Below are 23,077 nucleotides of genomic sequence, written 5' to 3' on the forward strand. Positions count from 1 at the left end.
GGGGGAGGGAGAAGATCGAGAGAAGGGAGGAGAGAGAAGGGAGGTGGGAGGGAGAAGAGAGAGAAGGGAGGGAGGCGAGAGAAGGGAGGGGGGAGGGAGAGAGAGAAGGGAGGGGGGAGGGAGGAGAGAGAAGGGAGGAGAGAGAAGGGAAGGGGAGGGAGGAGAGAGAAGGGAGGGGGGGAGGTGGAAGAGAGAAGGGAGGAGAGAGAAGGGAGGGGGTAGGTGGAAGAGAGAAGGGAGGGAGGGAGGAGAGAGAAGGGAAGTGGGAGGGAGAAGAGAGAGAAGGAAGGAGGAGAGAGAAGGGAGGGGGGAGAGAGGAGAGAGAAGGGAGGAGAGAGAAGGGAGGGGGGAGGGAGGGAGGAGAGAGAAGGGGGAGGTGGAAGAGAGAAGGGAGGGGGGAGGGTGGAGAGAGAAGGAGGGGGGAGGGAGGGAGGAGAGAGAAGGGAGGGGGGAGGGAGAAGAGAGGGGGAGGGAGAAGAGAGAGAAGGGAGGGGGGAGGGAGAAGAGAAAGAAGGGAGGGAGGTGAGAGAAGGGAGGGGGGAGGGAGGAGAGAGAAGGAGGGGGGAGGGAGGGAGGAGAGAGAAGGGAGGGGGGAGGGAGGGAGGGAGGAGAGAGAATGGAGGGGGGGTGCTGTGTATGTAAAGGTCCTCTGCATATTACTATCAGTGACTTCTCCTACCTTAGTCACTGATTGAAGTGCTCTTATCTCTGCCGACTCTTCTAACCATTGAAACATGCTGTGGGGGAGAAGGGAGCGGGGAGGGAGGAGAGAGAAGGGAGGGTGGAGGGAGGAGAGAGAAGGGAGGGGGAGGGAGGAGAGAGAAGGGAGGCGGAGGGATGAGAGAGAAGGGACGGGAGAGGTGGAAGAGAGAAGGAGGGAGGAGAGAGAAGGGAGGTGGGAGGGAGAAGAGAAAGAAGGGAGGGAGGTGAGAGAAGGGAGGGGGGAGGGAGGTGAGAGAAGGGAGGGGGGAGGGAGGTGAGAGAAGGGAGGGGGGAGGGAGGAGAGAGAAGGGAGGGGGGAGGGAGGGAGGAGAGAGAAGGGAGGAGAGAGAAGGGAGGGGGGAGGGAGGGAGGGAGGAGAGAGAATGGAGGGGGGAGGTGGAAGAGAGAAGGGAGGTGGAAGAGAGAAGGGAGGGAGGAGAGAGAAGGGAGGGGGTAGGTGGAAGAGAGAAGGGAGGGAGGGAGGAGAGAGAAGGGAAGTGGGAGGGAGAAGAGAGAGAAGGGAGGGAGGAGTGAGGGAGGAGAGAGAAGGGAGGAGAGAGAGGGGAGGGGGAGGGAGGGAGGAGAGAGAAGGGAGGGGGGAGGGAGGGAGGAGAGAGGGGGGAGGGAGGAGAGAGAAGGGAGGGGGGAGGTGGAAGAGAGAAGGGAGGGGGGAGGTGGAAGAGAGAAGGGAGGGAGGAGAGAGAAGGGAGGGGGTAGGTGGAAGAGAGAAGGGAGGGAGGGAGGAGAGAGAAGGGAAGTGGGAGGGAGAAGAGAGAGAAGGGAGGGAGGAGAGAGAAGGGAAGGGGGAGGGAGGAGAGAGAAGGGAGGAGAGAGAAGGGAGGAGAGAGAAGGGAGGGGGGAGGTGGAAGAGAGAAGGAAGGGGGGAGAGAGAAGGGAGGGGGGAGATGGAAGGGAGGGGGGAGAGAGAAGGGAGGGGGGAGAGAGAAGGGAGGGGGAGGTGGAAGAGAGAAGGGAGGGAGGAGAGAGAAGGGAGGGGGGAGGTGGAAGAGAGAAGGGAGGGAGGAGAGAGAAGGGAAGTGGGAGGGAGAAGAGAGAGAAGGGAGGGAGGTGGAAGAGAGAAGGGAGGGAGGAGAGAGAAGGGAGGTGGGAGGGAGGAGAGAGAAGGGAGGTGGGAGGGAGAGGAGAGAGAAGGGAGGGAGGAGAGAGAAGGGAGGTGGGAGGGAGAAGAGAGGGGGAGGGAGAAGAGAGAGAAGGGAGGAGAGAGAAGGGAGGTGGGAGGGAGAAGAGAGAGAAGGGAGGGAGGCGAGAGAAGGGAGGGGGGAGGGAGGAGAGAGAACGGAGGGGGGAGGGAGGAGAGAGAAGGGAGGAGAGAGAAGGGAGGGGGAGGGAGGAGAGAGAAGGGAGGGGGGAGGTGGAAGAGAGAAGGGAGGGAGGAGAGAGAAGGGAGGGGGTAGGTGGAAGAGAGAAGGGAGGGAGGGAGGAGAGAGAAGGGAAGTGGGAGGGAGAAGAGAGAGAAGGGAAGGAGGAGAGAGAAGGGAGGGGGAGAGAGAGGAGAGAGAAGGGAGGAGAGAGAAGGGAGGGGGGAGGGAGGGAGGAGAGAGAAGGGGGAGGTGGAAGAGAGAAGGGAGGGGGGAGGGAGGGTCGGAGAGAGAAGGGAGGGGGGGAGGGAGGGAGGAGAGAGAAGGGAGGGGGGAGGGAGAAGAGAGGGGGAGGGAGAAGAGAGAGAAGGGAGGGGGGGGAGAAGAGAGGGGGGAGGGAGGAGAGAGAAGGGAGGGGGGAGGGAGGAGAGAGAAGGGAGGGGGGGAGGGAGGCGGAGGGATGAGAGAGAAGGGACGGGGAGGTGGAGAGAGAAGGGAGGGAGGAGGAGAGAGAAGGGAGGTGGGAGGGAGAAGAGAGAGAAGGGAGGGAGGTGAGAGAAGGAGGGGGGAGGGAGGAGAGAGAAGGGAGGGGGGAGGGAGGGAGGAGAGAGAAGGGAGGAGAGAGAAGGGAGGGGGGAGGGAGGGAGGGAGGAGAGAGAATGGAGGGGGGAGGTGGAAGAGAGAAGGGAGGGGGGAGGTGGAAGAGAGAAGGGAGGGAGGAGAGAGAAGGGAGGGGTAGGTGGAAGAGAGAAGGGAGGGAGGGAGGAGAGAGAAGGGAAGTGGGAGGGAGAAGAGAGAGAAGGGAGGGAGGAGTGAGGGAGGAGAGAGAAGGGAGGAGAGAGAAGGGAGGGGGAGGGAGGGAGGAGAGAGAAGGGAGGGGGGAGGGAGGGAGGAGAGAGGGGGGAGGGAGGAGAGAGAAGGGAGGGGGGGAGGTGGAAGAGAGAAGGGAGGGGGGAGGTGGAAGAGAGAAGGGAGGGAGGAGAGAGAAGGGAGTGGGTAGGTGGAAGAGAGAAGGGAGGGAGGGAGGAGAGAGAAGGAAGTGGGAGGGAGAAGAGAGAGAAGGGAGGGAGGAGAGAGAAGGGAAGGGGGAGGGAGGAGAGAGAAGGGAGGAGAGAGAAGGGAGAGAGAAGGGAGGGGGGAGGTGGAAGAGAGAAGGAAGGGGGGAGAGAGAAGGGAGGGGGGAGATGGAAGGGAGGGGGGAGAGAGAAGGGAGGGGGGGGAGAGAAGGGAGGGGGAGGTGGAAGAGAGAAGGGAGGAGGAGAGAGAAGGGAGGGGGGAGGGAGAAGGGAGGGAGGGAGGAGAGAGAGGGAAGTGGGAGGGAGAAGAGAGAGAAGGGAAGGAGGAGAGAGAAGGGAGGGGAAGAGAGGAGAGAGAAGGGAGGAGAGAGAAGGGAGGGGGGAGGGAGGGAGGAGAGAGAAGGGGGGAGGTGGAAGAGAGAAGGGAGGGGGGAGGGAGGGTGGAGAGAGAAGGGAGGGGGGAGGGAGGGAGGAGAGAGAAGGGAGGGGGGAGGGAGAAAAGAGGGGGGAGGGAGAAGAGAGAGAAGGGAGGGAGGAGGGAGGGAGGAGAGAGAAGGGGGGAGGTGGAAGAGAGAAGGGAGGGAGGAGAGAGAAGGGAGATGGGAGGGAGAAGAGAAGGGGGAGGGAGAAGAGAGAGAAGGGAGGGAGGAGAGAGAAGGGAAGGAGGAGAGAGAAGGGAGGTGGGAGGGAGAAGAGAGGGGGGAGGGAGAAGAAAGAGAAGGGAGGGGGGAGGGAGGGAGGAGAGAGAGAAGGGGGGAGGTGGAAGAGAGAAGGGAGGGAGGAGAGAGAAGGGAGGTGGGAGGGAGAAGAGAGGGGGGAGGGAGAAGAGAGAGAAGGGAGGAGGAGAGAGAAGGAAGGGGGGAGGGAGGGAGGAGAGAGAAGGAGGGAGGTGAAGAGAGAAGGGAGGGAGGAGAGAGAAGGGAGGTGGGAGGGAGAAGAGAGGGGGGAGGGAGAAGAGAGAGAAGGGAGGGGGGAAGGAGGAGAGAGAAGTAAGGGGGGAAGGAGGAGAGAGAAGTAAGGGGGATGGAGGAGAGAGAAGGGAGGGGGGGAGGGAGGGAGGAGAGAGAAGGGGGGAGGTGGAAAGAGAAGGGAGGGAGGAGAGAGAAGGGAGGGAGAAGAGAGAGAAGGGAGGGAGGAGAGAGAAGGAAGGGGGGAGGGAGGGAGGAGAGAGAAGGGGGGGATGTGGAAGAGAGAAGGGAGGGAGGAGAGAGAAGGGAGGTGGGAGGGAGAAGAGAGGGGGAGGGAGAAGAGAGAGAAGGGAGGGAGAAGAGAGAGATGGGAGGGAGGAGAGAGGAGAAGGGAGGGGGGAAGGAGGAGAGAGAAGTAAGGGGGGGGAGGGAGGAGAGGGACGGGAGGGGGGAGGGAGGGGAGAGAAGGGAAGATGGCGCAGCTACACTCTGTGAAGTCTGGGGAGCGAGCAGAGAGAGGACATCAAGCAAAATGACAGGAAAGTGGGTGGATCCAGACTCCAGAGGCAGACCATTGTCGGTATTGCACTGTATGAAAGTCTGTAGCCCCTCTCACTGGTATTTAGCTCGATTTTAACAGAATGGGGGAACTTCTGGGAGGGCTGGAAAGATTTATAGATATCAGCAGCTCATATAGAATAGATGTAAGCAAAAAAAAGGAAGCCCATACTTCTCTTTTAACCACCAGTCATAATGGTAGTACATGTTCAATGTGAAGGTACTGCAAGCTGCACTATGCCTCCATTCATTGGTACTTTTCTGCCTGCTGTGGCCTTTATTTATTTCAGGGTATTTGTAGAGAGCGGTCACAAGAAACCTGGGATGAAATTACAACCTCATCTCTACTTCTTACAATAAAGATCATTGTCAGTGATAACTACCTAATAAAGCTAATTGAAAACCTCATCAAGCATAAGGAGAGTGGCCACTGCAGATGAATGCAATTGGTCCTCTGTTCATGTTAAAACATGCAACAAGATATACAGTCAATCTGTGTCCCCAGAGCTACAATGTAATACAGTGTAAGTCTAATAACAGATAGGACTGAGCTTTTGGGGATGCGCACATTGCTCCCTTCATATGCCAAGTGCAGCAGCAAAGACCTGACAGAATTTCTAATCCTTATCCAATCTATAACAAACTATAAAAACATTAAAACTCTTCAGATATATGCTGGGGACACAGGGGTTGCTTTACTAAAACCAGAGAGTGGAAGATCTGCTGCAGCTGTGTATGGTAACCACAAACCGCCGTAACTGTACGTCGGTACTTTGACGCTAAATACCTAGCTACCATAACCCCAGTATTTTCAGAAACGGTGGGCGGTCCTCTTTATGATAAAAGTGGTCTCTGAGGGTAGCCTTCGGTAGCCGCTGAGACGATCACGCCCTCTCCCCTGACAGGCCTGGAGCCGAATAAGGGAAAGATGGCCCCCACTCAGCTCTATAACATTGGATGACGGAAGCGAAGTCAAACGTCACTTCGGCTCAATGGTCTTAAAGGGGAAATCATTTTTTTTTTTAAAAAAGAAAAAAAGACATTTAATTGTTTTTTTTTTTCTTTTTTTTTATTGCATTTAAGTGTAAATGTGAGATCTGAGGTCTTTTTGACCCCAGATCTCACATTTAAGAAGTCCTGTCATGTTTTTTTTTATTACAACGGATGTTTACATTCTTTGTAATAGGAATAAAAGTGACACCATTTTTTTTTTAAAAGGACAGCGTAAAAAATAAAAATGAAAAGTAAAATAAATAATAATTAAAAAAAGAAAACTGTAAAGTGCCCCATCCCGCCGAACTTGCGCGCAAAAGCGAACGCATACGTATGTCGCACCCGCATAATGATCCTGGCACACACTTGCTAATGATCCTGGAACACACTTGCTAATGATCCTGGAACACACTTGCTAATGATCCTGGAACACACTTGCTAATAATCCTGACACACACTTGCTAATGATCCTGGAACACACTTGCTAATGATCCTGGAACACACTTGCTAATGATCCTGGCACACACTTGCTAATTAATGATCCTGGCACACACTTGCTAATGATCCTGGCACACACTTGCTAATGATCCTGGAACACACTTGCTAATGATCCTGGCACACACTTGCTAATGATCCTGGAACACACTTGCTAATGATCCTGGAACACACTTGCTAATGATCCTGGCACACACTTGCTAATGATCCTGGAACACACTTGCTAATGATCCTGGAACACACTTGCTAATGATCCTGGCACACACTTGCTAATTAATGATCCTGGCACACACTTGCTAATGATCTTGGAACACACTTGTCCAATGTCATTTTGGCATTTCAGTATACAAACTTTCAAATAAGTATTTGATTAAAAAAATACATAAGCAAAAGATACCAATCAACTGATCCAGAGACATTGCAAATCTGAAATTTTTCTGTAAAAGCCGAGCTTGGTCATGCCCCGCCCCCTAAAACCTACCTATTGGTCATTAAGACCACCTTTCACATTACAAGACCAATAATAAAGCTTGATCGGGATACCATATTTCAGGGGTAGGCAACCTTAAAGAAGAGGTGGAGATCTACCTGAACAACATGGGAGAAATCAAAGATCACCGGGCACAGTGTTGCCTGCTCACACCTGATTTAAACCTCTAATTGCAGCACTACCGGAGGTGGTGAGAAGCTCACAGGAGTGGAGTAAAGGCGAGTTAGACTCTGTAGTGGGGTCTGATTCTGGAGGTGAGCAGGATTCTGGTGCCTTACAGGACACACAGTGGTGTGATATCAGAATACTGATATTGGTTGTTAAAGTGGGGTTTCACTGTCTCCAAATTTTTTTTTTGCAAAATGACAATGATTAATATATTTAAATATAGAACTTACTTGTTCCATTTTTACTGCTTACTGCTGTCTGTTTTCTCCTAAAAAAAAAGTTATACATTTTAATGTTGGCGGTGGTCATCTTGCCTGTGGGCATGTGAAGCCCACAGGCATCCTCTTCCGGGATACGGTACTGCTGATCGACCAGCATGCATCGCCCGTTCTATCCCCGATCTCGAGCATGCGCAGTAAACACATATCGGAGCGCCGTCAACAGCTCAGGTTGCCATCACAACGGGCAGCGTCATAGGAAGTCCCGCCCCGTTGTGATGGCAACGGAGATAAGCAACGTCACGTCTGTTGAAATCACGCGAGAATTCGCGGCGGCTGTCCGCACTGACTCCTGGGATGAATGACGCGAAATCCCAGGAGACAGTGCGGCGATCAAAGGAAATGATGCGTATACCCGCAAAATCCCCGCCCACAGCCGCAGGAACCAAACACAGGCCGGACCACATATCTGAAGGTAGGTCAAAAAAAAATGTAAAAAACGGTCCATTGAGCACTCTGTGCTATATTTAGAAGCCACTGAGCTGAACTTTAGAAAATGTGTAAAGATCCGCTTTAAATGAGAGGCTATTGAAGACACATATTGCTACACTGTTATGTATATTTAGTTTTTAGTTTTGTATTTACATTTTGATATATGTATGACTTGTGTTATGTAAAGATTTGTGCTGCACTATACTGAGATTTAGTGCTGGTTCACACATATGCGATGAGGGAACCAGTGCCGGTTCCCGCATCACATAGAACTCACAGGCAGTTCACACTGCCCTATGCGAACTGTTGCGAGTGTCAATAGAAAGTTAATGACACCCCCAGATTGGTTCGTATATCGCAGTGCGAACTGTCAATTTGGAAAGGAATCGGATCCATGCGATCCGATTCTGGAGCAGACAAAAAAAAAAGGGTCCTGCACGAGTTTGGACTGAATGCGATGCAAATTCAGCCATACAATCTGTATGGCTGAATTTGCATAGCACAGACATCGCATGTGATGTGCACAGCAGTCAATGCTAATCATGGGTTCAGATCTGTGGCTGCACTGACAGACATGCACAGTACCAGCTACAACAGGAACAGCAGGATGCCATGCAAATGCATAGAATGCATTCAGGTAAAAAAACTTTTGACTTTAGAACCACTTTAATTCACTAGATGCCTTGGGGAAGCTTTACTAAAAGGGGTGCACACAGAATCTGGTGCAGCCGTGCAAAGTATCCAATCAACTTCTAAATTCAGCTTGTTCTATTACTAAACCCAGTTTGTAGGAGGAGATTTCATCCTCTGACTGTCCTATGAGGCTGCAGGACCCCTGACCCTCTGTTTGGACAATGCTGATTGGCCCTGTGCTGATCACATGCACCCTCCCAAGAAAAAAGTATATAGCAATACACACCAAACTGAGCATGTGCAGAGTGCGCCCAGGGCTCTGTACCATCAGGAGATGGCGTGGTGACAGTGGAAGAAGGTGAGGATTAGAGAAGACAGGATCAAACAGCCTTTTTTACACAATGCGCAGGATTAACACTTTAGGTTCCACAATGAATATAACAAGCAAACTTTACAGCATATACAGACTGATTTTACTGTCGTGGGTTTAGTAACACTTTAAGTTTTGCCAATAAAACCTGGAAGCTGATTGGTTACTATGCACAGCTGCACCAGATTCTCTTATTCTCTGTGCACCAGTTTTAGTAAATCTCTACCCCCCCCGTGTACAAATTATTACTACCGTGCAATTGTCAGTTAAAGCGACGCAGTGCTGAATCGCAAAAAATGCTCTGGTCAGGAGGGGGGTAAAATCTTCTGGGGCTGAAGTGGTTAAAAGCCTAAGCACCATTTAGATCTATGCATGTACAAGGAGTCACTTTTTCATATCATTAGGCAAGTGTGTTGTCATATGTCAACGTGTTTACTTTGTGTGCTGACATGCATTTTGATGCATGTTGATGTGTTTGCAATGTGTTTTTTAATTTAGAATTTGAAGTGGATAGGGTTAACAGCCAATCACCAGGGCTTGGTAATACAGGATGCCAACAAATCAAAATGCATGTTATATGCATTTTAATGCACTACAATTATAGGCCTTTCCAATGCGCCTAAACCACAGAACAAAATGGGCATGTCATATTTTTCAAAACAAACTGCACTGCAATGCTGAGATGGGAACAGGCATTATTTTTATTAATCTTATCACATTCTGACTCCATGCATTAAAATGCAACACTATAAAAAGTGTCTTAGTGAATCAGACTTAAATATTACTTATTTAAATATTGCTTGCTTTGAATGCCTTTAACTTACTGTACAACTCTTATACATTTGATACATGTATGGCATATGAGATTAAATGTATCATTTTTCTGAAAGTGTTTGACATTCCACTTTTCTGCAAACCTCAACGTTAAATTTGAATAGCCTATGTAGTTAGCATCCTTACTTAGTAACTTCTGTGGGAAGCTGTTACAAGAACACTGTTACATAATGGGGTTAATGTACTAAAAGAAAATAGGCTGTTCATTTTTCAAGGGAATTTGCCCCAGAGCTTAGTGAATATGGTGAAATTTCACTTTGTAAGGAAGACCCAATTACGTGCAAAATAAATTACGTGCAAAATAAAACCCAACATTTTTGCGTACACACGATTCACCTCATTCACTAACCTCTGGGGAAAATTCCCTTGCAAAGTGAGCAGTCTATTTGCCTTTAGTAAATCAACCCTGTTGTTTTTAGGCTATAACCTAAGCAGGATGAGCTGTTTTCCATGCCGCTTCTCTGGAAGTCTATAGAAATATATATTATATATGTTATCATTTACAATGCGCTGATTACTGCATGTATAACATATATAAAAACAAAAACAAAAATTATACAATTCATTTAAACCTTTAAAGGGAAATTCCAAGTAAAAACGAACATTTATAAAATTATGTTAATAATGTAGCTTCAGTAATTTTCCAAAACGGTCAAAAATTCAACCATTGCTGGCTTGCAATAAAGCAAAATGGAGGGATGCTGTGTACTGAAAGCCTCCAAACTTTACATTTGGGGCTTGCGTGATTGCTTTTGGTCTCTGATGTGGTGGCCATACATGCTTTATCCAAACAATGTGCGATTTGATGAAAATGATCTAATCGGCAAACAATCAAATCAGGCATAACTTTCCTTTCGATCAATTTAAACTCTATTAAGATCAGATTCGATCAAACTAAATCAGTTGGCCATGGTGGAGATATATCAAACGTGTTGCATCGATTGACAGCACTGAGATGCTTTGGCCACAAATCTGATATATTTTGATCAATATGAGTTTGCATGGTGGAAACAGAGATGCTATCAATAACGTTCCTGTGTGTGGCATATCGATCGACTGGGTGGTGGACCATAGATCGATTATTTCTATTGGGAGTGACCGATCAGAAAACAAAACCATTATTTATCGAAGCGTATGGCCATCATAGGGGCTTACTCAGACAAATAACATAAAAGTACATCTCACCTTTTTTTCTTAACACAGTACACTGTTGCACGCATTTGTTTTCTTTAAAGCTGTAGTAAAGTCCGCTTTATTATTTATGTTTACAGATATGCCTATAATATGGTTTACCTGTAGGTAGCGTTAAGCTGGTCATAGACGGATCGAATCTCAGCCAGTTCAGCGGGGACCATGATCAGGGATCAGCAGGGTGATCTGACTAACTCTTAGAGGGTGACTACGTTAGTTCTCCATGGTCCCACTATATGTAGTAACATAGCCACCCTCTTCTTGCTTGCTATGGACTATCAGATGTGTAGTGTGCATGGAGCAGTGCAAATGACCACAACAAACATACACTGATTGGTCCAAACAAATGGAAGAGAGGGGGGAATGCGGGAGGGATGGAGGATGTTACGAGGAGGCAGAAAAACACAGGAGGAAACTATTATATGAAAAACAGATGACCGGACCATTGAGTATTGGCTGTGTATGGAATAGAGAATAAGAATATTGTTTAGTGTCACTTTAATACTAGAGAAAATCCCTGGCTGGAGTTATGTATCACAAAGTAAGAAAAAGGTCTTCCTAGATCCCAGAAATACTGCCAAAACAGAGGAAGTACTGACACTCTACAGCAGTGATCTCCAAACTGTGGCACTTAGGGCACTATTCTTCCCACTGTTACAAGACAGTATTCTGCCAACTGACACCAACAATGGGACACCATTTCTCCCACTGACATGAACGATGGGGCACTATTCCTCCCAATGATACCAATGATGGGACACTGTTCCTCCAAATGATACCAACGTTGGGGCACTGATCCTCCTAATGATACCAATGGTGGGGCACTGTTCCTCCCAATGATACCAATGATGGGACACTGTTCCTCCAAATGATACCAACGTTGGGGCACTGATCCTCCTAATGATACCAATGGTGGGGCACTGTTCCTCCCAATGATACCAATGTTAGTATCATTCCTCTCAATTATACCAACGATGGGGCACTCTTCCTCCCAATGATACCAATGTTGGGGCACTATACCCCCCAATGATGCCAATGATGGGGCACTATTCCTTCCAATGATACCAACGATGGGGCACTATTCTTCCCAATGATACCAGCACTATTCTTCCCAATGATACCAACAATGGGGCTCTATTCCTCCCACTGATACCAATGACGGGGCACTATTCCTCCCAATGATACCAAGGACAGGGCACTATTCCTCCCAATAATACCAAAGATGGAGCACTCTTTTTCCGAATGATACCAACGACGGGGCTCTATTCCTCCCACTGTACCAACGACAGGGCACTATTCCTCCCAATAATACCAAAGATGGGGCACTCTTTTTCCGAATGATACCAACGACGGGACTCTATTCCTCCCACTGTACCAACGACAGGGCACTATTCCTCCCAATAATACCAAATGCGGCATTATTTACGCCCACTGATTACAGGAAAACTTCCATTCCCACTGGCCAAAGTCCGGCCCCTCTAAAGTCTGAAGGACAATAAAATGGCCTTTTGTTTAGAAAGTTTGGAGACCCCTGATCTACAGCGAAGCCTGGCTGAAAAAAGGAACCAAAGATGTGAGTCTAAGCTTCTTGTATGCATCTCAAGGATTCCTTTCCAGTTTTAACTGGAGTTGGCCTTTAAAGCTAAATTTCAGACAAATGCAAAACCTCCAATTACCTACATAATTCTGAAAAAAGGTGCGTCTTCATGGAAGATGAAAGGTGCAGCCCCAGAAATGTCAGGATGCCTGACCTGATACCTGTTCCAGGCCAGTAGCTTACTAAGCAGTGCAGTATGAATAACAGACCAAAGCATGCACCAAGTCAGCAATGGTAGATCCCAATATTTCTATTTTGACGGGTTACCTTTAAGGACTGTTGATAGGCTAAGTTAGCACAAAGCTGGGCATAGACAAGAAGATGTCCCCTCGCCTGTATATGTAATGAGCAAATGTGGCTGACCCCATGTACATATAAGAAATTATTCACATAACGAGAATCACAATCACACATGTAAAAGACAGTATGACTGTAGTGTCCCTGTCATTTGTAACTGTCATGCCACAAATAATTGTTTCCTTCTACATTTATTCAACTGTATTTTCATCAAATATTAATATTTATAATGTGAATATTGAATAAGTAACTTCAAACTAGAATGATGACATGCAGCCAGACTGAGCAATCAGAGATCACTATAGTCAGAACACTGAAAGAGATTGGTTGGTATGGTTTACTACAATTTGCACATACAGTAGTTCTTTACTATAAGGTCTTATACACACTGCTACTCCTAAACTGATGTTTTGGGGGCTTTTGGAATTTTTTTTTTTGCCTAAGCCCCTAAATGCACCCCAATAAAAAGTCTATGGGGTTGATTTACTAAAGGCAAATAGACTGTGCACTTTGCAAAGTACAGTTGCAATTTGCAAGTGTTATTGCTCCAGAGCTTAGTAAATGAAGGAGAGCTCTGCTGACTTCCATCATCCAATCATGTGCAAGAAAAATGCTGTTTTTTTTTATTTTCCTTGTATGTGATTGGGTGTTCTTTGCAAAGTGAAACTTTACCTCATTTACTAAGATCTGGAGCAACTGATCTTGCAGAGTGCAACTGCACTTTGCAAAGTGCACAGTCTATTTGCCTTTAGTATATCAACCCCTATGTGTCCATGTACACATAGGGGTTGATTTACTAAAGGCAAATAGACTGTGCACTTTGCACTCTGCAAGATCAGTTGCTCCAGATAAATAAGGTCTCATGCACACTGCTGCTCCTAAACTGACGTTTTGGGGGCTTTAGACATTTTTTTGCCTAAGCCCCTATCATCCAATCATGTGCAGGCAAAAATGATGTTTGTTTATTTTTCTTGCATCTGATTGGGTACTCTTTGCAAAGTAAAGCTTTACCTCATTTACTAAGATCTGGAGCAACTGCACTTTGGAAAGTTCACCGTCTATTTGCCTTTAGTAAATCAATCCCATAGGCTTTTAGAGGAGTTTAGGAGCAGCAGAGGCAGTCAAAGCTCCTCTCCTGAATGCCGAAGAATGGCATTCAAGAGAGGAGATTTTGGACATAAAAAAATGACAAACACGCCTAAACGCATCTAAAAGCACCATGCGTTTAGCACTTCAGCATTTATTCATTTCAATGGCCAGAATACCTTAAAACAGTCTACCCTATTTACCATTTCTATTCTAGATTTATTAATAGCGTAGAGCACTATACAGTTACACATCTAACAACATATTAAAAAAATGACAGCTCAGCAATGACAGCTCTCTATTATATCAACACACAGTGGGTGATGTGGGATTAAAATAAAAACAATCACTTTATCAAAGTAACTGTCATATTTTTGTGCAGTAGCTATAATAAAGTAATAAATAAAAAACTTCTGATCCTCAGATGGCGAGTGTTGTGCACACGATGAGATTATCGGACGAATGATCGTTTTTTTTTTTTTGCAGGCTAATCTCAGATCGAATCTGATGAGTTTACTAAAGTCACGAAAATTTGCATATGACAGAATAAAAATTCAGAAGTGATGTCATGTGTTGTAATTAATTTGTATTGCATTTTCGAACGACAGCTGTACCGATTAAACAAAAATCTAAATGAATTTTTTTTGTTCCTGCGTATCAGATAATATCGGATGAACTGTCCTGATCGGCTCTCGAAAGCTCTGTACTAACGATCAGATTATTGAACGATCGCTTCAAAATCTGTATTTTTCTCGAACGCTCTGTACTAACGATCAGATTATTGAACGATCGCTTCAAAATCTGTATTTTTCTCGAAAGCTCTGTACTAATGATCAGATTATTGAACGATCTCTTCAAAATGTGTATTTTTCTCGAAAGCTCTGTACTAATGATCATATTATCGTACGATCGCTCCGAAATCTGTAGTTTTCATACGATTTTCTGATCGTGTGTACTGGGCATAAGAACACAATAGACCAGACTATATAATACACAGAATTCCTACATACATGCGATATGAGATAGGGATCATACTCTTACCATAATGGATGTCACCTGCTCCATATACCAGTGCAGATCCCAGAGTATAATGTCTACAGAGCCGAGACAGCTAACCCAGCTTGAGCCAGCTACAAAACATTCCCATATTATACCGCACTTCACTCATCCATGTCTCCAGAGCATCCAGTTACATCTTCCACCTAGAGATCAATTCCTCATTCAATCTGCTCTGCTACAGCATCCCACCTATTACATTGAAAGGGTAAAACCCCAGCTTCACGCTATACATTCATTGAAAAAAGCAACAAGTAAATATTAGAATCCTGGTAAAGTATAACTTTATGCTTCCCACCTGCAACAAAAAAAAAAAAAAAAATCCCTCCAGTGCCAATGCAATGCACATCAGAGTGGGAAGAAGTGTAAACCAGCATGATCATTCAAAAGAAAGAAGCAGGCAATTCAATTCATAACCAAAAAGCGCTGTCACCCAAAGCGACCAATCACATTCCACATTCCACTGTTGCAACTACTGTAAAGTCATGGAAGGTATGATCTGATTGGCTGTGATCTTTTTTATATATATATATATATATATATATATATATATAAAAGAAGGGCAGTGTGAGGTCCCAGATATGGAAATGAAAAGAAGACAAGACAGGAGAACAGAGACAGGACAAAGTGACAGTCCAGGGTGGGAGGGGACAGCACTGCTCCACTATAAATCATCTGAGGATCCATGGAATATAATAGAGCCATGGAGAGGAAGAAATCCCCCTCCACACACACCCACATTGTGACCTCATTCATGGCTCCGATCACTATTTTCTAGTAGTGTATATAAATAGAGCGATCATGGGGGACATGACAAGGCAGCAGACACCCAGCCACAGTCACGTGTGCACACAAATACAAAATACACAAAGTTTTTTTTTTGTTGTTGTTGTTGTGATCTTACCAGGACTTGTGTATGAGATCCTCCCCCAGCAGCCCAGATTGGCAGATCGTTGATGTAAGGAATAGAAGGGAGGGAAGGAATAATCGCAGATCAGCACCGATCTCTCCCCGATCTCTCCGCACTGCACATAGATGTGTATCGCTCTTCAATCACAACCCCCCCTTTGGCTCCTAGTCTGCAGAGGGGGGTGAGATCCGTGCCCACCCCCTCCCTAAAAAAAAAAAAAATCAAATGTCTTTTTGTGTGCCTGGCTATGTGTATTGCAGGGAGTCCCTTTGTTCTATAATCCCAGTAAGATTGAAAGCCATTCGCCCTGTCTCTAATCCCAGCCCTGCTCAACAACAACATCTATTGGCTGTAATTTACATACAGGATTAACAAACCAGCTTGAAGGAGGAAAGAGGAAAGGAGGCAGAAGACAGAGACAAGAAAGGGGATAGGTGGATATGAGATTGTGGGCACAGCACACAGCCCAGGATGAAGATTACAACCATTCACTGCACACATCTGCATGACTTCTACACACCAACATCTTCCTGTACTGGGAGGGATTACAGATTACTGCATGCACTCCACCCCCCCCTCCAATGTCTACACTCATCTCCTTTCTTTTCACTTTCTGGATTATGTCATTCCTATCACACCATGCACACTGCTAGAAATCAGCGATTTGCTTTTCAGATCCATCCCTCCCGATAGGAAAAAAAAATCAATCTATAGTCCACAATACACAGGGAAGTGGCTTTCAATTGAGGCTCGGTTCACACTTGTGCGATGCGGGAACCCTGCGAATCCGCCCGACTCACACTGCACGTGCGAACTGCGGGGAGTGTCAATACAATGTTAATGACACCCCCATTTCAGCCCGCACATCGCACTGCGAACTGACAGTTCGGACATGAATCAGATTGCATGCCATCCGATTCTGGTGCGGACCAAAAAAAAAAAATGGTCCAGTGCTAGTTTAGTCCGAATGTGATGCGATTTCAGCCATACTATCTGTATGCATAGCTCCCAACTGTCTCTGATTTCGAGCAATGTCCCACTTTTTTGTTTTAAATCTCTTTTTATACATTTTTTCTTTTTTAAAAAAAACAAAAAAACAATTATACAAATACATATCAATTATTCTCAAAAAATTGCTCCCAACTGTCCCTCTTTACTCCTCATTTGTCCCTCATTTTGGTCTGATCCTCATGGTTGTCTGATTCTCAAAGTTGTATATTAAATGTACTTTTTATTTTTCAAAAAGTGTTTCCCAATGCTAAACCTTTCATCTGATTTCTAAACTGCTGCATTTGTACATTTTAAGAGCCAATATAAAGGAATAGTAGTGGTAAAAAAAATCCTTGTGGATTTAATTAAAGCGGAGGTCCACCCTAAAAATATATATATATAAATGCTCCTTTAAATACATGAAAAAACATTTGAAAAAAAACAAAATTTAGTTACCAGAACAGCCCTGTTGATCGTCCTAATCTGCCACTCCCTATTCTGCGGTGATCTTCAGTCTTCTCCTCCTCGCGTTGTTTTCTGGGAAATTTGGGCGCGGTGTCTTCTGGGACCTGTGTGTGTCATAGAAGACAGCCGCCCATTCACAAATCGCCGGGGTGACTCGCGCATGCGCAGTAGGAAACAGGCAGTGAAGCGGCAAGGCTCCACTGCCTGTTTCGCTTAGTGAGGATGGTGGCGCCGACACACGATACGAGGGACGGATCGGCCTTGGGGGGGGGGGGCGACATTGCGGGTGCCCTGGACAGGTAAGTGTCCTTATTAAAAGTCAGCAGCTACAGTGTTTGTAAAAATTTACAGCTGGAACACCCCTTTAACCTTTTTTTTTTTGGTTAATTTTCCTTTAAGGGGGTGTGGCAGGGGGCGTGTCCTATGCCTGCATACATATGTTAGTAGGTGTCCCTCATTCCCATCTCAAAATGTTGGGAGGTATGTCTGTATGGCTGAAATTGCATCGCACGGACATCACGTGTGGTTTGCACTGCAGTGCAGTGGGAATCACATGCAATTTCACACCACGTAGCACCTGAGTGTTGAAAGCTTGGCTCTTTTTTTCTTGTTGAATAGGTTAAAAAGAAACTGCAGTCTGCTTACAGAATTTGTAATAAAAACATCTTTGCCATTCTGAAGCTTCCCTCCAACCACTTTGCATATTATTTTTATATATACAGTGATTCTGTAAATGCCAAATATGCTGCAGAAATCTCCCTCCACTGAGTCTGGCTGCATCCATTTTAATTGTGGGCAGCTGAAGCTGCTGCCTGTTCACTTCCTGGATTTACACAGACACACAGAGGCACACCTTCAGCTCTGCAGCTCTCATTGGCCCTCTTATGACTCATCCCCCCTCCCTTCCTGGCAAACTCTCACGAGAGTGAGAGAGAAAGCTGTGCATGATATCATAAGCCTAGGTTAATGACCAGACTAGAAAGAGGAAGTGGGCTGTATAAGGTATTTACTAGCATAAAAAAAATGTTTTATTATCCAAAGTTAAACCAACAAGGGCAGAGGATGTAATAGATGGAAAGTTGAAAAAATGACTGAAGGTCCACTTTAAGTTACTTAGAATCACTCCTTGTCTCCAACACACCGGGGGAGATTTACTAAAACTGGAGCACTCACAATCTGGTGCAGCAGTGTTGCCAACCTACCAGATTGAAATTTACTGACGCAACACTGAACATTTACTGGCACAGCCAAGTTTTTACTAGCATTTCCAAAGGTACAACACAAATTTCAGAATTTAAGTCTACAAACAAGTACAATATGTAATTAGCAATGTGGTTTAAAGGATAAGTTCACCTTTCGTAACATGTTACATGTTACACCTATATTCAAGGTGTAACATGTTACGAATAGACCAGCACCTCCCCGATCCCCACTGTGACAGCAGGGTTCTTCTTCCTCCCCGCTAGCTGTCACAATTTAAAGGGGTTGTAAAGGCAGAAATTTTTTTTTTATCTTAATGCATTTTATGCATTAAGATAAAAAGTCTGTGTGCAGCAGCCCCCCTAATACTTAACTGAGCCCCATCTCTATCCAGCGATGTACAGGAGTACCTCGGCTGTCCGGAGCTCCCCCTGCTGTTTGGCTGAGACACAGCAGCGGAGCAAAGTCAGTTAGGCAATCAGGAGAGAGAGAGAGTGGGGCCGAACCGGAGTTCCATGTCTGAATGGACACATGGAGCTGTAGCTCAGCTCGGGTGACTCCATAGCAAGCTGCTTGCTGTGGAGGCACTCGATAGGAGGGAGGGGCCAGGAGCACCGAAGAGGGACCCAAAAACCAAGAAGAGGAGGATCGGGGCTGCTCTGTGCAAAACCATTTTACAGAACAGGTAAGTATAACATATTTGTTATTTTTAAAGAAAAAAATATATATACTTTTTAGTATCGCTTTAAAAAAAAAGTGGCTGAGCGGGACTCCGACTCCGCCCGGCCGCATCACTGATTGACAGGGCTCTGTGCATGGAAATCTACAAGGTCTGGCAGGATTAGGAGTGTGTAGCGCTCAGAATGCAGGGTGAAGGAGTGGGTTGTGCTCAAAATGCAGGGATCAGGGGGGAGGGGGGGGTGATGTAAAGGGTGGTAGAGGACACTGCTATGAGGGTGACCCTGCCCATAACAGTGTCCTCTGCCCCTTCACATCAAACCCCCCCCCCCCAATCAGTGGTGTTTTCTCTATTGTGTCCTCATCCCAGGAACAATAGACCCCCTGCAACAAAATCATCTCCCAGCAACAATATATTCACCCCATCTATAAAAAAAACTCTTCAGCAACATAGATCCTAACCCCAGGAACAATAGACCCCCTGCAACAAAATACCACCCCCAGCAACAATAGATCCATCCCAGAAACAATAGACCCTAGGCAAAAACAATAGATCCCAGAAGCCAGCAACCCAGAAGTGGAACTAAATTCAGAGATACTCACCTACTCTCCCAAACTCCAACGCCTGTAAGGTCCCTCGCTGGCACCAACATCTTCTCCCCAGGTACCAGTTTTCAGCCATCTTGGCTGGGCACATGTGCGGAGGTCATTCATCTTGTCACGCTGGCACTGGGCAAGAAAAGTAAATGGAGCTGCCCATGCACACATATACATTTCAAAGAGGATTGCGAACGGGCAGGAAAGTGTATTTTATTGCATTGCATTGCATGCCTCTTCTGCAATAAATAACTTGTTTGCAATTATTTTTCACCCCCTAGTTCCACTTTAATAAGCCCTGCAACAGCGAGCAACAATAGACCCTTCCCTCAACAGTAGATCCCTCCCAGCAACAATTCTCCACCCAGCAACTATAGACCCCTCCCTCAACAATAGATCCCCCCCAAGGATAATAGATCCCCAGTAGCCAGCATCAACGGGGCTCTTCAGGACACCCTAGCACTTCTTGCCATTACAGTCAGTGTTGGAGGTGCCAGAACTGGCTGGATTGCTTAGGTGGGTTTACACTTAAAGGGGTTCCAAATGCTAAAGATTTTTTACCTCAATGCATTCTCTGCATTAAGGTAAAAAAACCTTTCAAATCCCCCCCCCCCCTCCACAAATGCTTACCTGGGCCCAATCTCGATCTAATGCTGTGCCCGACATGGAGGCAGCATGGTGGTTCTAAAGTCAGAACATTTTTTTTACCTTAATGCATTCCTTGCATTGAGGTAGAAAGGTCCCACTACTTGTTCTGGCTGCCCCCCATCCCTAAATACTAACCTGAGTCATCTCCCGATCCAGCATTGTACCCTTTGCAGCAGCACTACTCTTTCTTCCTCTTTCACAGGAGACTCTGAAAGCAGTGGTAGCTATTGTCTCCTGATGATGTCAGTCAAATCCTGTAAGGAGGGAGCAGGGGGGACATGGCTGAGCCATCTTGTGTGTGTCTATTAATGCACATAGCCCTGCTCCGGTGTACTCCAGCATGGGTGCCCCCTCAGACACAGCTTGCTATGGGGCAACTGCAAGAAGAAGGAGCAGACAATATATGGTTGCACAAAGCAGGTAAGTATAATCTCTTTATTTTAAAGCAAACAAAAATGGAGCTTTAATATCGCATAGATTACTGTTCTTTTTCTTCAATCAGCCAGTGGGCTGATCGAACACATGGATTCCTCCATCCACACAAGCAAGGCGAATGTAGACATTGCATTCTGACAGCAGAGACTCTCTGCTGTCAGAATACAGATGTAGCACCCTCCTAGGTAGGTTCTAGAAGAGAGTATAGTTTTGATCTTTCTGCTTACCAGGAAGATGGTCAGGTAAAACTTAAAGTGCTCTCTGCCTACCAGGGAGCAGGATCTATTGGTTAGGTCTGCTCATTGTACCCAAGTGCAGCTCAGCTTGTCAGACTGTCCCACACTGGTCCTATATGGAGGCATATTGGACAGTGGGAGGGGGCCTGGCAAGTGAGTGCACCGGCTTTGTTACAGTCCTGGCAATTGGCAGAGGAAAAGTACTGCGTTGCATGTTGGGATACTGTATAAAAGCCCAGGGTAAATGTGCTCAGGGTTAGTTGAGCCGGGGAGCAGAGTCCAGGAGGGAGGGGGCGGCTGCCCTCTCCTCCACAAAGGTGGTCGTACAGCCTTGGGTGGTCGTCAAAAGGGCCTAGAGAGAGAGAGAAGCTGAACCGAGAGGTCCTGCAGAGCTTACTGGAAGGGAGACACCAGGAAGGATCTGATTCTGCTTACTGTGTGTACAGCTCTGTGTCTTTGGGGCCTGTCAAGTGAGGGCCACCCCTTCAGATAGAAGAGTCAGTGGACAGGTGTCAGTAGAGGGGATGCTAGAGAGCAGTGGGAGCAAGAAGACTTAATTCCTCCATATATGTGGCTGTATGGTTAAAGCAGTGTGACTGCTTCCACAAATAATCCGGTGAGGCCAAGTGAGAGTTCTCCTTTATCCATTGTGAATAGTTTCAGTTGGAGTATCCCACTAATCCCTTCCTTCACCCAAGTTCCAAAATAAAATACAAAAAACCCTAATACCCCGGACTGGTCATTGAGTAACCAGCAAGCGGGAGTAAGAGTGGGACAAGTGAAAACCCCTAGCTCCAAAGTGGAAACCCCCAGCTGCAGGTACCCAGAGAGAGGCCTATGAAGTCAACACTCAGCAAGCCCTACAGGGACAGTGCTACATTTGAGGGCTCGTCCAGGATGTCTCTCTGAGCTACAGCAGTGGTTGCTACCGGCAACGGCCGGATATGTACCAGAGAAATGCTATATCTTCTCAAGTAAAGTGCTGGAGTGTCAGTTAAAGAAGGATGTGTTGCACTGTGGAGGGTAGTGATGTTTGCTTCACAGTAATCAATACAAGTGTGCTTTCAAGGCAGTAACCCGGGACGCAGGGATCAGCACGTCAGGGGTTGTGTCTGTACATGTGCTGTGAAGGGAAATGTCTGCCATGCAGCTAAAAACAGCGGGACAGTTTCCTCAGCAGTGAGAGAATTGGGCTGGCATGTGAGCAAGAAAATGCAGCCGGAGCTCAAGTGTCAGCAGATGAATGTGTGTTCATGACAGGGAACACAGCCTGCATTACAGTACCATTCATGGAAGCTGAGCAGCGTGATGGCAGCAGTGAAGGAGTTACTGTACCACATGGGAGAGAGCGTGCCAAAGAGATCTGCCTAGCAGGAGGAGCCACTGCCAGAGAGTCAACTAGTCTGGGGCCGTGGGTGAAGTTGCTGCTCGCGGGTTGCCAATCAGAGAAGGGGAAGAGCGCTACGATGTCACTTCCACCTTTGGGTGTAGCTGCAGAGGAGACACTTGCGAGGAGTAGCAAGATGGCGGGTACAGGAGTGAGCCAGACTGCGGATGCTATCGCATCTGTTGGCGGAGAGCCTGCTGAGTGGACTGAATCGCAGAACCCAACCCTGCGGCATACAGGGGAGGAGGAGGAGGCAGGGATCATTGATGTGAGGTCACCACGGTTCTAATGCCGTGTCCCTGGAAGAGGGAATCGGTGAATGGGGTCCCTGGAAGAGGGAATCGGTGAATGGGGATCGGAGGCAGAGGCTGAGTGGGATTGGGGGACTAAAGGAAGAAAAAACTCCCCAAGTCCCAGTTCACTCAGTGAAGAAACCGAAGCAGCAGTCGTTTGAGGTGTTTGAGGGATTCTGCAAGGCCTACGCCACAAAGGTCCCAGATCTGTCCCCACCCCGCACCTATGCTCAAGCCCGAGCACAGAATGACTCATACAAGAGACTGATCACTAAAGTGGAGACCCCATATGCCCCACCTGGGAGAGGTAATAGGCAGAAACTCCCCAGATTCTCCTGTTTCCAAAGGCTTATTCAAAGGAAGGTGGCCATGGAGTATGGATATGACTATCCATATGCCCTGAGGTAGATCATGGAGGAGATTAAGAGCAAGAGGGATGCCTGGTGTGATAAAGCCATCTGGGACTTCCTATATGTCCCCAAGCCACAGCAGAACTCATCCAGATCACCACTATGGGACACCTTCCTCTCCATCAAGGAGAATTGGAATGTGGGGCGGTCGATACGCATTGAGCGAGTGGAGATCAATCGCCCAGATGGGAGAGGCCAGGCTTGGGCTCTCAGCATCGTCAGTCCTGAGGGCAAGATAGTGCAGATCCCTCATCCAGATCAATACTATTGAGGTATGCCAAGTCTAAGCCAGATTCTGTTGATCAGGAAAGTTCTCACCGCACTGGTATGGATCCACACCAGGTGTAAACTGAGGAGTTGTCTCCGAGAATGAAGAGCCCCAGGTGCTGGCTAATGCTGAATCAT

The 23,077-nt window shown here is 47.1% G+C and overlaps 1 protein-coding gene across 5 annotated transcripts in view; it reads right to left on the reverse strand.

Moving 5' to 3' along the window:
- GTF2IRD1 (GTF2I repeat domain containing 1) overlaps positions 1–15,800 on the reverse strand; it is a 161,609-nt gene extending 145,809 nt beyond the window's left edge. For 2 of the 5 annotated variants that reach the window (XM_073615034.1, XM_073615033.1), the window contains exon 1: positions 14,409–14,843. In XM_073615034.1, the coding sequence (XP_073471135.1) occupies positions 14,409–14,432 (24 nt within the window). In that variant the 5' untranslated portion in view covers positions 14,433–14,843. Of the gene's footprint in view, positions 1–14,408; positions 14,846–15,327 lie in introns of those variants that run through there. The other 3 variants (XM_073615035.1, XM_073615036.1, XM_073615032.1) reach the window with 3 other exon arrangements.
- Between the last annotated feature and the right edge of the window lie 7,277 nt (positions 15,801–23,077).

This window comes from Aquarana catesbeiana, linkage group LG02, assembly GCF_042186555.1.
Source record: "Aquarana catesbeiana isolate 2022-GZ linkage group LG02, ASM4218655v1, whole genome shotgun sequence".
Lineage (NCBI taxonomy): Eukaryota > Metazoa > Chordata > Amphibia > Anura > Ranidae > Aquarana > Aquarana catesbeiana.